The sequence below is a fragment of the Notothenia coriiceps genome, unplaced genomic scaffold (genome assembly GCF_000735185.1).
Source record: "Notothenia coriiceps isolate Sejong01 unplaced genomic scaffold, NC01 NC01_scaffold00000495, whole genome shotgun sequence".
NCBI lineage: Eukaryota > Metazoa > Chordata > Actinopteri > Perciformes > Nototheniidae > Notothenia > Notothenia coriiceps.
In genome coordinates, this window is record NW_011333196.1 from 69041 (window position 1) to 84262 (window position 15222).

Consider the following 15222-nt stretch of genomic DNA (forward strand, 5'->3'; position numbering starts at 1 on the left):
CAATGGCTTCTTCCTTGGCTCCTCCTACACCCTTCCACCAAGTTTCATGACAATTGGGACAGTCGGTTTTTCAGTAATGCTGCTGACAGACAGACAAACAAACAGAGCCTAAAAAAACCCTCCTTGGCGAGGTAATAAAGCAATGCTCGTGTCCAATGGGAGAAGACTTTAGGTCAGTTCCCCATGGGGAGGTATTGTTAGTACAGATCCCCAGGTATTTCCTCCTCTGTATAGCTATTTCAGCTGGCTAATGTCAACACCCTGTCATACACCTCCCTGTATCCCCATGCTTTTCTCTCATTAGTGTTCTCCATCCAATATTCTCAGGCGTTTGCTCTTTCGCCTGGATAAAGGATACACCTGGAGATTGTGGTCATTTCAGAATTGCTTGATGAGTTTAGGCCTGTCACGATAATTAATTTTGTTGGACGATACATTTTCCTGGAAATCATTGCGATAAACGATAATATTGTTGGCACTGTTGTAAGACCATTTTAGACCACTGACATAATGATAATATATAATAATAATAATAATAATAATTATTCAAGTACATCCTTTCAAACAGAAATTTGTATTCAACAATCAACATTGCAAATGAAATGTGAAATAATATTCAAATATATAAATTATATATAATAAATAAAACAAATTAATTAAATTATAATAACACTATTAAATATGCACAACCAAAACAAATAAATTAAATAGAGACCCAGGCTGGAAAAAGCAGAGCTCTCTCTCTATCAGTATCTACCGATCCATCTATCTATCCATCTATCTATCTATATACTTCGTATCCATCTATCTATTTATTTAAGCTTGGCTGTATAGCCTACACAGCCAATGTGTGACGGTCATTAGTCAACGGCGTAACGGGACCCCGTGCTGATCTGGTAAGGCCATGCAGATATGGTAGCCTCACCGGCCCCACCGGAGAACTCCCGTATTCCCAATGGCCAGTCCGTCCCTGTTCAACCAGGGCCATATCCCAAATCTATATTTCAAAGGTTTTCGAGCAAGGAACAACAACATGTTTGCATTGTCGGGCAAATGCATCTTTAATTGCAAACTGTCGGGAAGGTGGGGCTCTCCAGCTACCGTGTTGCTCCAAGCTGGGAAAACGGAATGGGGGGTGGTATGTTTTAGGTGTAGTTTAAGATTTGTGGTATTGCCTTGCTTTTGTCGCTACTTTTTTAAAAACAAATGTGACATACACCAGGCTCATTCAAATCCGTAAGGTTGGCCTCCGTTCATTTGGCCTTGAGTCCAACATACTGCCACACCGCGAGATGTGTAGTTAGCGTTTTGTAACAAATTCCATTTTCAACTTTAAATTCACCCTCGAGTAAGTCACCACGTTGTCTCCCGCTTGTTCGCTGTAATTATTTAATTGGATGGCTACACAGCTGCACGTGGATTGCGTCTGACTCCTGACCTGGCTGTGTGTCAGCCCCGCCCCTCAGCAGCCGCGCGTGGCAGGCAGCAACAGCGTGCTGGCTAAAATGCTGGTCACATACCTTATGTAAACGGCAATTTATCGAGCTCAGAAAAGTTATCGACGTCCATTTTTATTTATCGTATGATAAGTCAAACTTTATCGATGTGTCGCGACAGGCCTAGATGAGTTTACAGCTAGAACTGTTTACTGAGGTGACTTTATGAATTCATAACAGATGGTAAAGAGCCTCCATGGGTCTATCAAATAGGAGCTATACAACAATAACAGGTGGCAAATGCAGACAGACTACCACGCACATATAAACATTTTATTTAAACTTGCAGCAATAATTTAATCTACGGGCTAGCAGTATCAGAACGCCTGAAACCAGCACTCAGTTCCTGCACATATGAGACTGTAATATAAGACCACAAAAGGTTCACCTTCGCTGCGCTTTATTTGTTTTTTGGGGAACCATGTCCTTCCCACACTGCATTGTGTGCCATAAGGAAGTTGCCCCTAAATGCGTCTACTGGATTAAAACAAGACCCTCGCTGCCATCTTGAGTCTCGATTTACTTTTATATTCATCTACTTTTAGCCTAAATTAGAAGCTCTCTCTACCATCGACAATAGTGAAGAGCAATTATTTTGTGTAGTTTAAACTAAATACCACATTCTCATGAAGCACAAGGTTTGACTTATTGGGCGAAAGCACGCACACGTCTGTCTGTGGCGGCAGTTCCACGCGGGCAACACCCGCATTCCACGAGTTACCATTGTGCTCCGTATTCAAGAACTCAAAATTTTTGACATGCTTGCATGTGCATTACGAACTGAGCGGAAACTTTCACGGCTAAAGCTGGTTACACTTCTTTATTTACAACAAGAATGCTTGCTATGCACTGCTGCTTATCATCCTCTGTACTATACCATATGCATCTCATCATACTATGTATAATTGCTTATTAAAAACATTGCTAGAGCAAATGAGGACATTTTATAATGACTTAATTCTTAATATTGATATTGATTATTCTGAAACATAGAGTAATATACATTCCTATAGCTGATAAACATTACATTTTTTCTTTGTATTGAATAATAATCACTGTGAATAATGCATAGAATGAATTAAAAAGTAACCCCCTTCTAGTGGTGATTCAGTGCTATTGCAAATAAATCCATTACAGGCTGCTTATAAAAACACTATCATTTTCATTGTTGATTAAGTACAATGAATGATAGTTATTAACAAATAACAAATTATGGTATGATTTAAAATGCCTTATAGACAGTGGGCCCCATCATATACAAATAGAGATTACCTAATAGATTTGTCTTTAGCTTTGGCAGGCAGTCATTTTTAGCTTACTTTATTAATTTAAAATGTATTTTGGAATCAAAAATCTGATCTGAGCGTTGCAGTTTTCACCGTCTAATACTATAATCAAATCAGTGTACAATAGTTAACAGTAGTCGTTGAATCATGGCAAATTTAACATTTAGTACCAGACTTTAGGCCATACACTTCGGTATCGCAGTGTGTCTAAGGAGGAAAGTTTGATACACACAGCTGGTGGCTCAGCTGTAATGTAAGTATTGGCATGAATAGTCTGAAGTTAGCGATCTTGGAACACATCTTTCTTTAAGTTGTACCACCCCAGAGTAACTTAGCATAAGAGTTATGTGTGGGAACGTTTTCAATAAAAACACTGTGTGCCTTTTTGTTTTTTCCCAATAACAAAAGAAAGAAACATTGTGTTTTTTTTTCTTTCCCGAACAAAAATGTGGGTAACAAAACTTTGTCAAAGGCCTTAGATCGTAAAAAATTCCTTTTTCTCAAAAAAATTCCCTCACAAAAAAAAAACCTTCCAAGGTTCTTTTTAAAGTCTTTGAAAAAAACCAAAAAAACAATTTTTTAAAAATGTTCTTTTTTTGGCACACCTGTTTTTTTTATTATTTTGTTTTTCAAGTAATTCCAGTAATATTTTGAAAATTAATGGTTTTTTTTTTTTATCTTGATAAAGTAAAAAATTTTGTCAATGAGCATCAGTCTTAAATTAATACAATCTTTTTTTTACGATTTCATCTTTTTGAAACAAGTAAAGTTTTTAGTTGTTTTTTTTTTGCTTTTAATTTTTTTTCCACGAGAACAGTGAAAAGAAAGGAAAAATCAAAGCCAATTTTTAAAGGCAAACAATTTCAGGAACCTTGTGAAGTCCACCTTTTTTTTTTTTGCAAACTTTGGTTGGGTTTGATTGACAAAATTTTAAACCTAACCCCAATCCAGCAGGCAGTTTCTCCGCAAGCTCTTTTCTGCCAACTTCGCTTAAATTTATACCTAATTTCGGCTTTCAAATGTTCTGTCCGTCTCTTTCTTGTATTCTGCCCTCTACTTTTTTTTATTTTTCTCAGAATTTTTCCCCCTCCGTCTTCCTGCTTCCTTCTTACAAGAGTTTATAGGAAAAATTGAGCAGAGGAGATTAAAACTGAGGTTTTTTACAACAATCCTTTTTTTAGCTGTTTTTTTTAATGTCCTTCCCTCCGAAGATGATAATGTTTTTTGCTGCACGTTTACATCAACAGGATTGAGTGTCAGAACCATCCGAGAACTTCAAATGAACCGGTGAATCCATACTTCTAAACACACACCACTCCCACGGCATCATTTGTAAAAAACCCATAAACCGCCCTGTCAGAAATCCAGTTGCCCCTTTTCTTAATTAGGTTTTGTGTGGTTAATGTTCCATTGCAAACCCATCCAATTTATTAATGACTTTCCCATTTCTGTTTTGTCATTGTGGTTTTTTTTTTTTTTTAAATAGTGAACAACAGCAAAACTTAAAGGCTAAAACTCTTAATGGAACCTATTGTTTTTTTTTTTTATATTTTTTCCTTGAGTTGGTCATTTAACATTAAATCCAAAATGTTTTTTAAAAGGTGAACCTATTATGCAAAAAAGCAAAATCTTTTTTTTTTGGTAACATCTTTTTATAAATAAAATAATGTGTCCCCTGTTGTTTCCAAAGGGAAACCTTCACCAAGGTGTCAGAAAACACAACCCTCTCTCTTTTCCTCCATACCCAAATCTCTAAAAAAAAGGGGCTGCAACGGATCTGATACGGACTGATCCAGATTTGAACACTGTCCTGACGTCAGGACGGTGGCGCTACGGCTATTGGGCCAACTCTCCACCTATCAGGGGAATGGGGGGTTGGGCCACGGCCGGCCATTGCTGCTCGAAAGCGCTGGAGACGCTGTAGTACATATGCCAGGCCTGTAAGTGGCGCTGTAGTCTGCCACAAAAGCAGCGAAGAAGACTTCCCTTGCATGGTTGCCATGGTTGCCCTTCTGTTTATTCTCCGCTGTGGCTCTTTTTCTCCCTCCCCGAGACAAGCGTTTGCGCCTCCTGCTTTAAAACAAATGAATAATGACTCTATATAATCATATGTAAATAACACCTTCATGCCGATCTAGATCCCTCCGCTTCGCGTCGGGCTCCTGATCAGCCTGTCGGTGTTCTTTTCCCCATAATGACCAAGTCGCTGCACATTATCCGGCTTATTGCATGGCCACATTCTCAACAAAGTAACGACATGACTCCCAATATTAATTGAAATGCTTTTATGGATTTAGAAAATGATTTTATTGATTTAAAAAATAGTTTTATGTATTGATTTAAATTGACATGCGTCCGCTAAGAAAAATTGTCCGTTGTTACTGTTTGAACTAACGTAGCAATGGCAGGAACTGCTTCAATAGTGTTTTTGAGGAGCTTTTTGATTACAGATTTGAAAACATCGATGTCAAACCTTGGAAAGTATCTAGATATCCCTGCCCTAATACCAAAGTAACTCCCAACTCCCCCCTCTCCTGCAGGGGGGCGTGGTCAGTTGCAGCTCACAGAATCAGCCCCTTGCAAAAACAGGGCTGGAAAGAGCAAATAGTGCGAAATGAGGCATGGCTAAAATGCAGGATCTGTTTGGTATTTTGAAAAAAAAACTATATTTATATACTTTATATAGGTATGGCCCTACAATATATGTTTCAAATATAGCATGATAGGTCCACTTTAAACAATTGTCAAACCTAATGGCATAATGGGGACTTATCCCCTTTGCTTAGTGTCAGTATTGTTTACCATGAATTGACATAGCTATACATCAAGTATTGCATTTCAAGCCACATTTTTGGCATGCATTTTAACATGAATTATGTATATGGGCCAAGATTTCCAGATCCAGAATAAAGATTACTAAAATCCTTAATGTTAGTCATCGGTATTCTGGATCTGGAGTTATCAGAGAGACCAGTTTAATACAGTACCGTTAATACAGTTCCTAAACATCCAATCTATCTCAGGGACAACAATAGCGTTGGAAACAACAACTCCCATGATCCATACACTTCACAACACCACAAAACTCATGTCCTTATATCTTTTTTTGATTGAGTGGTTCCTAAAGGCAGAAAATTACATCCAAAAAAAGAGTCAAAAATCGTTTCATAAAATCATGACTGCGGGGTGGAATTATGGCGGACAAAACAAAAGAAGAAATAGTCTTTTTTGGGGGGGGGGGAATCAAATCAAATAAATAGTATTGGGGAGACATCAGTGAAAATAGTGAGTGTGTTAGAATTGTTTTTGTCTTTGGCAATGTGTTCAAGGGAGAAAAAAAAGGGGGGTCTGTAAATTGTCACAAGCTTACGGGAGATAAAACTGACATATACAAAATAAATGTAAAACTAAATCTACAAAATGTCCAGGTAGCACAAGTCAACTTTTGGTTGTGCATTCCAAACACCTCCCAAATAAAGATACTGTATGTATGAAGCTACTGCCATGGCCATGACCAGAGCTATACACAGGAGGAACAAGTGAAAGTGTACTTATTTGGCCCAACAAATATTATAACCAGGAGCTTTATCCCGGTAAGTGAGCCCCTATGTTGAGTTAATTGGCTCTCCAAACGTAAGATAGATTTATGGCCCTGCATGCGAAAAAACCCTCTTTGCTTTGGGACCTTAGTGAGTTATGATTTATGAAATTCAAATAGGGGAGCTTAGGGAGGACGGGCAAGGATCTTTGTTTGCTTTATAAGCAGTGTCTTCTGGATACAAGTGTGTACTCCACAAGTCTCGTGTGTTGTAGCTATGAGACTGGGCTAAAGGATGGAGTCTAATTCGCATGCGCAGGACCTTCTTTTTTTATTGGATTTGCTTGGTTGCATTTCATATTATCATATTATGGTATCGGCCCGCTGGACCTTTTTTCCGACCAGCTTCAGTACATGAGCTTTGCATATTGTTTTTTTCTGAGGAGCAGCTGTTTCTCCTGCAGCTTCCTGTCTCTCCAGACTACAGCTCTAAAAGCAAGGAGGAGAAAACGAGTAGGAGGTGGTAAAGGGGGGAGGGAGGGGGTGGGATAGAAGTAGAGAGGTAGGGAAAGGTCATGAGATATATTGTGAGAAAAAGTCAAGGATTTAATATCTGTTGGGGTTAGGTGATAGCTGTATTTGTAAGGCTAGCCTTGGGTATTAAATCTATATATTTTCAAGTTTATGTTCCAGGCTATTTTAGTAAAGAAGGCTGGGTTGTGTCTCGTCAAATGTGTTAGTTATGTTTATGTATTATGTCTGTCATTTTCATGTTTTTTCACGTCTGGTCATGTCTGTTTATTTAGATCCTTCATCTCTAGTCAGTCTCTGTGTTTATTGTAATGTCTCGTTTTCCATTTCCTGTTTTATTTTCTACTTACCTCTTGTCTTTCATTTCAGGCCCTTTTTCTTCCTCCCCTTGTGTGTTTTTCCCGCCATCATCAGTGTCTGCCCCGCCCCTGATTGTTTCCACCTGTTCCCACTCACCTCATGTTTAAATAGTCCTGTCTCTCCCCTGTCCTGTGTCAGTTCGTCTTGTTTGTTTCCCCGAATGGTCGTGCCAAGCCTCAGCTAAGAAAATATCGCTTTCACTCATGTCAGGTTTTGTTTTGTTGTTAATTTTGTAGGCTTGAGTTTCTTTCTTAAGTTCTCTTTTTGTTATGCTTAGTTTTTCCTCCTTGTCAGCAATTTTTGTTAATTCCAGTACCTACTCTGTTAAAAGGAATTTCCTGATCTTTGAAATTAAAGATACTTTTTTTTACATTTAAGACTTTGTCTCTGGGTCGTGCATTTGGGTCCATCAGTTTGTGTCAAGGTCCTGACAGGCTGTTTTGTGTTTCAACTGAAATGAAGGAGTTTAAGCACTGGACCACATTAGGAAATATTGTGTCATCAATGTCAGTACTTACGTTTTACTAACAACTACTTACTGTTGGAATAATGTGTTCAAGTGGGTTATTGGTCAAGAGTGCCCCGCAAGAGAACTGATTCCAGCCTCTGCCTTTTTTTCCATTTTACAATTTACATATTACACATGGTCTGATGAAGTACAAGAAAACTAGTCACACTGCAGAGACCATCATTTTATGAAACAGGGTTTATGTCTTTCTTTAATCTTCATAACATATTTTTTCTCCCCTCACTATTAAACCATTTAGAGGACGCCAGTGTGTACTAGATACTCAAATAACTGATTAATAATGCATGGCATGGATTAAATATTGAAATACAGAATGTTAAATGATATTCCCTTTTTACTGTAAGTATATATTACTGTAAGTAAACACATAATTGTTAGTTATTGATCTGCTCAAATATATAAAGATGTGGTAGTCAAGTTTACTTAATTTTACTCCAGTTATACCATCTTATTAGAGTTCTGTTTTGCTTAAAGGAATAATTCAACATTTGTGGGAATCCTTAGAGTCCCTAGAAAGGTTGTTAAGAAACCAGCCAGACTCCAGAAAGTAACTGCTCCAAGTTAAGAAATAGTCCCCGTTAAAACCACACCTTGTAATTTGTATGCGTTTTGGTTTTGTATGGATAAAACATTTCAAATATGTATTTCCTAGCAATTCCTAGTATTTCCTGGCTTTATCTTCATAAATAGTGCAAAGACAGGTGAGTGCTAGTGATTTGAACAATTGTTATTCCTTTAACCCTCATTTCAAAGACAATACCATATGCATGCCTCATCTGACAAAATCAAAGGTCTTAAGTGTTTTAGAACCACATTCAGAAATGTGAAAGTGTCATAAATGCCAGTACTTATGTTATACTTATAACTGCCTGGATATGAGTGCCACACAGTAGAACTATAATTATATGTATAATAATAACCAGCTCTTTCTCTGACTGAATATATTACATTTTGACATTTTAAGGCCTCTTTTACTGCATTTGAAAGACTTTTGAGAATGTGAATTTCTTTAATAAATAATATAGGTATTATATACTTGGCAGCTAATTATACATTTCAAGCTCAGACCTTCTGATTGTAAAATGTGGTTCCATTGTACTCAGCAGGTTCCTACACGCCAATACAGGTTCCCTTTTTTCATTTGCTCGAATTACATTTCTGATGATGTGTTTTATGTCTTCTTTTAGAAAACGTAAAACACATCAAACTAATGATGTGGATAAACTGTTTTTTTTCCTAAAAGTTTAAATCTGTCCCTTGCCTCTAAACAGGCATTTGTATGAGCTGATTGCTAATTGTTTTCCTCAACTAGCTGAAAGTAGAAGCCTGCACAGCTGCTGGGCTGCTTTTGGCAAAGCTTTAACTGATATTAAACCGTCAGTGCCTCGCAGTAATGTTGATGTTGACTTTGGGTTATTGTTGTACCAAAACAGTTGTACAGCTGGATGTGCTGTATTTAAAAACACTTTGAATACAAAATGAAGTCACTAAGGAGAGTTGTTGTGGACTGCGATGACAGAAGGTGCCTGTGGCCATCTCATGCAGTGATGCAGTGTGATATGGTATTCTGTGGGGTTGGATTGTGCTTCTTTTTGGTGGAGTTGGACTCTGCAGAGAGGATTATTGAAGCTGTGCTGCAGCAGGCCTTTCATGCTTCTGCTCAGGCTCCAGAGGACTAACAACAAGTCAGACACTGTCAGATTCAGGGTAGCGAGGCCAAGGGCAGATGCTTTGAAGTGGGCTATGAGATTCTCATCTAGAGGGATCAGATGGAGGGTGAAAAGAAGACAGAGAGAGGTGTAAAGCTCCAGCTAAACAGGCGAGCTGGGCAGGCTTCAGAAGCTGTAGAGGTGGGTTTCACTGTCAGAAGCCAAAGTCGACATGCTATAGGCTTAACAAAAAGAACTGTGAAATTCATGTGGGTGCAACTTGTGATGTAAAAAAAGTATGATTTGAGAATAATTGGAGCGAAAAGAAAGGCCACAAAGCCTTAAGTCTCTAATGACTCATATTCGCACATTAAAATGACCAGCTGGGAGATATTTGATACCTACATACATTATAAACAATATTTCCAGCAATTTAAAACCTGGAGAAAACTGTCATTTTAATCAAGGTATTGGTGCGTATGTTTTAGTGGCCTTTAATTACGACGTAGCCCCTTTGCACATGTGCCAGCATTGTGGTTTTTGCTGCCAGAAGCTATCATAAAATTCACATTCTTACCGTTTATCCTCTTTTTATTGTATAACACGTACACAGCACAAACAAAACTGTTACATTTAGATTCAGTATTTTTACAAACCCTAGGTATCAGAGCGGGAACTGCATTATTCAGTGTTTTTATTAAAAGACCCTTCTTAGAAAAATGAACATATTACAGGTTTAAAATACAGATAAAATAGAAGTAGCAAAATTCTGAATTTTTAGTTGCAATTTTGGAGATACTTGAGAAATATGAATCATCTGCAATCAAATAATTCTTAGAAAAGAATCTCTGTTTGCATAGCAGAGGTAAGAATGAGGCTTTCATTTGTGGTGATTTTTCCTCCACATCATTTTGATTAACATTCCTGAAATCAGGGCAGTCATTACAGGATGTCTACATTTCATTAATCAGCCTGAAATATTTCATTAATGCATCAACCCCACGTTTACCTCATTATTCATGTTCATATTTTGCAAACGCTCCTGACCCTAGCAATGTCAGCAACACCACCAGAAAATCTTGTAAGGATTTGTTCAATGATGAGCAGAAAGGATTTGAATTGTGTGGTGCTAATGGACGACAAGGAAAGAAACCCAAGAATGTTGAGAAACTGGACAATTTAAGTATGCTTACATGATTTTACTCTAGCATGCATAATTTCTCATTACAACTTAATAACCAGAGACATTTTCCCTTCTGAGAACATAAACAGTCCATTTTACAAGCACATGTTCCAGATTATTTTCTAGGTGCTTACCCAGCACAATATGCGCAAACGGGCCAACTCTTCCTTGTTCAAACACACACTAAAACATGCATGCTTATGAGAAAATTCTTTGCTAACCTTCATAAGCTTTTAACCCATATCTGCCTTTGCCTTATGTCTTACACTAATTCCAGCGTTATCACTAGAAATAAATCTTTTAACGAAGGGGTTTGAGGAAATAGTCCAGGCTTCAAATCCTCCAGAGACATGTGGACCTCACACGATAGTAAAAACAGATGTGTAGCTCAATTTCCATTAAACTTATGAGATAGTATCAGTCAATCAATCATATACACACACACACACACACACACACACACACACACACACACACACACACACACACACACACACACACACACACACACACACACACACACACACACACACACACACACACACACACACACACACACACACACACACACACACACACACACACTGTACGCACAATCGTGATGGTCTCACTTTCTTCCTGCCTGGCGTAGCCTCAACCATGTTTTTGCGTCCCATGAGGAATGCCTTTTATCATGTGACACGGTGGTGTTGGGGGTTGGTGGTGGGGGGGGATGGTCTTCAGACAGCTGTTTCCCATCAGGACTCAGTCAACTGCAGTCATCCAGTTGCAGCCCTGCCCAGAGCATCAGAGGGGCAGAGCAGCGAGCAGAGTGGAGCTCAAAGAAGTGCGGGGGCCACAATGCCTCCAATTAGAAGGTCATCCCAATTTGTTCTCCCATATCCTCGGTGCCCATCAGGCGTCTCAGGCCTGCTTGTCAGGCGTTATGTACAAATCCGTAGCCAGAGGTGAAAGAGTTTGCCGCCATCTGGGAGCCATTATGCCTTTTCCTCATTGTTTCCTGTCTTTTCACCCCAACCCAGCTCGACTCAGTTCTGCTCTCTCTCTGTGTTGGCTAAACTCCCTTGGCTTGTTCAGGTTCTAAGCCCCCCGCTGTAATTTAAGACTGGGAATGCTTAACAGCAGTCACTCATGCACAGGCCAGGCATCTATGTTTGCACATGTTGTTCACCACGTAGGGAGCAGAATTTTTCTCAGTTGTATAGAACAAACAATAGTTTAATTGATCATGTACCCCTTTCTTTTTTCTTTCTGACAAACGTCTCATATTACATGTTAGAACTCTATTAGATAGTTATTTTACAACACGTGAAGACAAACAGAGTAGTAGACATTACATAATAAAACCAACTAACTGGCCATGGAAAATATGCACCATCAAGTCAGTCATTTTGATTCAGAGTCAATCGAGCCAAGACCCAGCGACGTTGATGAAGACCAGAAACATAGTCTAGAAAACTGGAACCCAAGCCATTAGCACGATGCAATACAATACAATACAGTGCAGAACAGTCCAATATATTTTGTTGTCATCTATCTATCCTAAGATGTTCAATACATGGTCCCCATATCGTAGAAATTCAAGATAGGCATTGGACAGAGTATACCAGGTTTTTTTAAGGTATAGATTGTAGAGTCTAGTATAGTCTGTGAAGCCAAAACCAAATAATGCAGATGAAGGCCTAAAACAAACTCTAGAAAGGTGAAATCCTAGTAGATAGCACAATGCAGTACAGTACTAAACAGTCCAATACACTTTGTTGTAATTGTAATTTGTTCAATACATAGACCCCAGATCTTTAGAGACTTCAAATACACTTGGAATGAATAAACCAGATTTCTTAAAGGTACAGACATGTCATATACTGTAACCCTTTTTTACATTCCCACCCCTTCAGGAACACCCTTTTTGCTGTGGATTTGTTTTGACACATTTACATCTTTAGAATCCCTTGCCTCTCATCAGAAACGTGCTTCTCCTAATGCTGTTTACGGCTTGAGGCTTTGCAGTAGAGACCTTTCTATCCAGCCCATGGTGGAGACAGGAATGAGCTGCCTGTGGCCACCAGAAATCTCACTCTTCTGTTTTGCTTCATGGAGTGGATGCGGGTTTGCTTTGTCTCCAGTTCGGCTTCAAGCTGGCTGGCGAGCTCTGTTTCTGTGCGCAGGCTACTCGTTGAGGAAAGATGATAAATTGCTGTGGTAGCTTTTCCGCTGCCTGCTGGTGGAGCCGTCTGGATCTCACCTTTCAGCGTTGCTCTGCAGCAGTGTATCTTCTTGTTTTACTGTCAGCCATTTAGACAGCTTTCTCAGCAGCTTGTCCCAATAGACTTCGTCCCTGTTTGAGTTAGGAAATAATCCCATGATGACTCCTTGTGATATTATATACAATGCATCATGATATCTTACATTATATCTGTATACTGTATATATAACTCATCAAATGGAAGGTCTTTTTGGCAGGAATTGGTATTGTGCCTTAAAAAATAATATGATAGACAGAGCTAGCAAACAGCTCTTTATTCGGCTGCCTTCAAATGGAACTCGTAAGGTCATATTTTCGACATAGGAAGTCAAGTACGCAATATGCTGCTGTTTAATGGTTAAAGTCACCGTTGCTAGGTGACTGACAATATGCCCTTGTTCCCATTACAAAAGTAGGGATCATTTTGTGTTTTGTGCATTTCATTTTCATTCCAGGAACTAAAATAGACTAGGTGACAGAGAAAAATGGAACATAAATAATAAAAAGCAATTCCCTGGGCTCTGACATTGAAAACACAGCATACTGTATGTCACAACTTTGTACCCCAGTGCTTTCGAAAGCTGTGAATACCACACTATCCATCAGTCAAAGAGCTGTTCTTGTTGACACAAAAAATACAACCTTGAAGGCACCAATAATATGACCCAATATTGTAATATTTCATGGTCAAATCATACTCAGGCGTCATTGAATTCCACTCCATTGACTGTTCTGCCTCTCTGTTTGTTTTCCAGTTTTGCGCGATGACTTCAGACAGAACCCGGTGGACGTCATGGTGGCAGTGGGTGAGCCGGCCGTGCTGGAGTGCCAACCCCCCCGAGGGCACCCTGAACCCACCATCTCCTGGAGGAGAGATGGTTCCAACTTAGATGACAGAGATGAACGCATCACAGTAAGAGAAGCGAGTTACTAATGTTACCATTGCCGTAAGATACAATTAATCAAAGGGCGACACACTGCTGGGATGATACTGCTACTATTTGATCTAACTTTTTGGTATTGAATTTATTTGTATCAGTAGAGAACTATAGGTTACTTACGTAACCCCAGTTCTCAGAGTAACATGAAGTGAGATGTCTCACTATGGGATGCGCCTCATCGCGGAGCAAACAGAAGCATCAATCTCATTACGCCAATCCTGATTGGCTGGTGATCTTGACGTCAGCGTCAGGGAATCTACCCCCTATAAGTAGCTTGCGCTACGCCACATGCATCATTCAAAATAAGCACCTCTTCTCGCTTCACCATAGCAAGGAGGGCCGTCTGGTGAGACATCTCACTTCATGTTACTCTGAGAACTGGGGTTACGTAAGTAACCTATAGTTCTCATTCGTCACTCCGTTCGATGTCTCACTATGGGATATTGTAGCTCCCGTATTGCCAGACGAGCTTATCTCGAAAATCACCAAACCCAACCAGAATTTAACAGTTAGAGCTCTAACTCAGCAGGGGGCCCAGCACTGCATGGGCCACACTGGGAGCAGAGACGTCTAATCTGTAAAAGCGGACAAAAGTGAGCGGCGAGGACCAGCTCGCTGCTGCACAAATGTCTTGGATGGAAACACCCTTGAACAAAGCCCAGGATGTAGCAAGACCACGAGTCGAATGAGCACGCAAACCCGAAGGTGCCTGCAGACCCTGACTCGTGTAAGCCAAAGCAATTGCCTCCACAATCCAGTGAGAGTGCTGTTGCTTAGTAACAGGCTTGCCCTTCTGAGGGTTAGCCCAGGACACAAAGAGTTGGTCATTATGACGAAACTCTTTTGATCTGTCCATATAAGTGTGTAAAGCACGGACTGGACATAGCAAATTCGGCTGCTGTTCCCCGGAGGGACACAGCGGCGGAGGAAATGCCTCAATGTCAATGGGGGTACATGAACCAACCACCTTAGGTATAAAGGCAGGGTTGGGCTTCAGGCAGGTGATCCGAGAAATATGCTTCACCTCCCACAACTCCTGACCACGGAGTTTTTCCCGTGTGCGAGTAAAGGTACGGGACACCCTCACTAAAATATTCAAGATGTCCTGGATTACTATTTGTCGTCTCGAAGAGGTGCTAGTTTCAGATTGACCCGGGACGATACGCGTACGGTACCGCCGAAACTCCATTCTGCCGATCGCGTTGTAGGAGCCAGAGACAAAATACTTCCCTGTTCGAACGTCCGAGGAGACAGGTCCAGTTGACACCGGGAATACCCTACACTGTCCCAAACATTACCGGGGTGAGGCTCGGGGTAACTTCGGGGGGGGATCGCCTTCTTGCGACTGTACTTCGGTGCGAAGTGAGTTCTCGTCACGACAATGACCGGGACGTGCGCGGTCGCTCGTCACTGTAAGTACCCGCGATAGACATGTGAGGCGAATACGTGGTCAGCGCGCTCCAT

The 15222-nt window shown here is 40.1% G+C and overlaps 1 protein-coding gene across 1 annotated transcript in view; it reads left to right on the top strand.

Annotated features, from left to right (window-relative positions):
* LOC104954836 (roundabout homolog 1-like) overlaps positions 1 to 15222 on the top strand; it is a 92875-nt gene that overhangs the window by 63244 nt on the left and 14409 nt on the right. The window contains exon 3 of the mRNA XM_010782025.1: positions 13573 to 13730. Coding sequence (XP_010780327.1) covers positions 13573 to 13730 — 158 coding nt within the window. The remainder of the gene's footprint in view (positions 1 to 13572; positions 13731 to 15222) is intronic.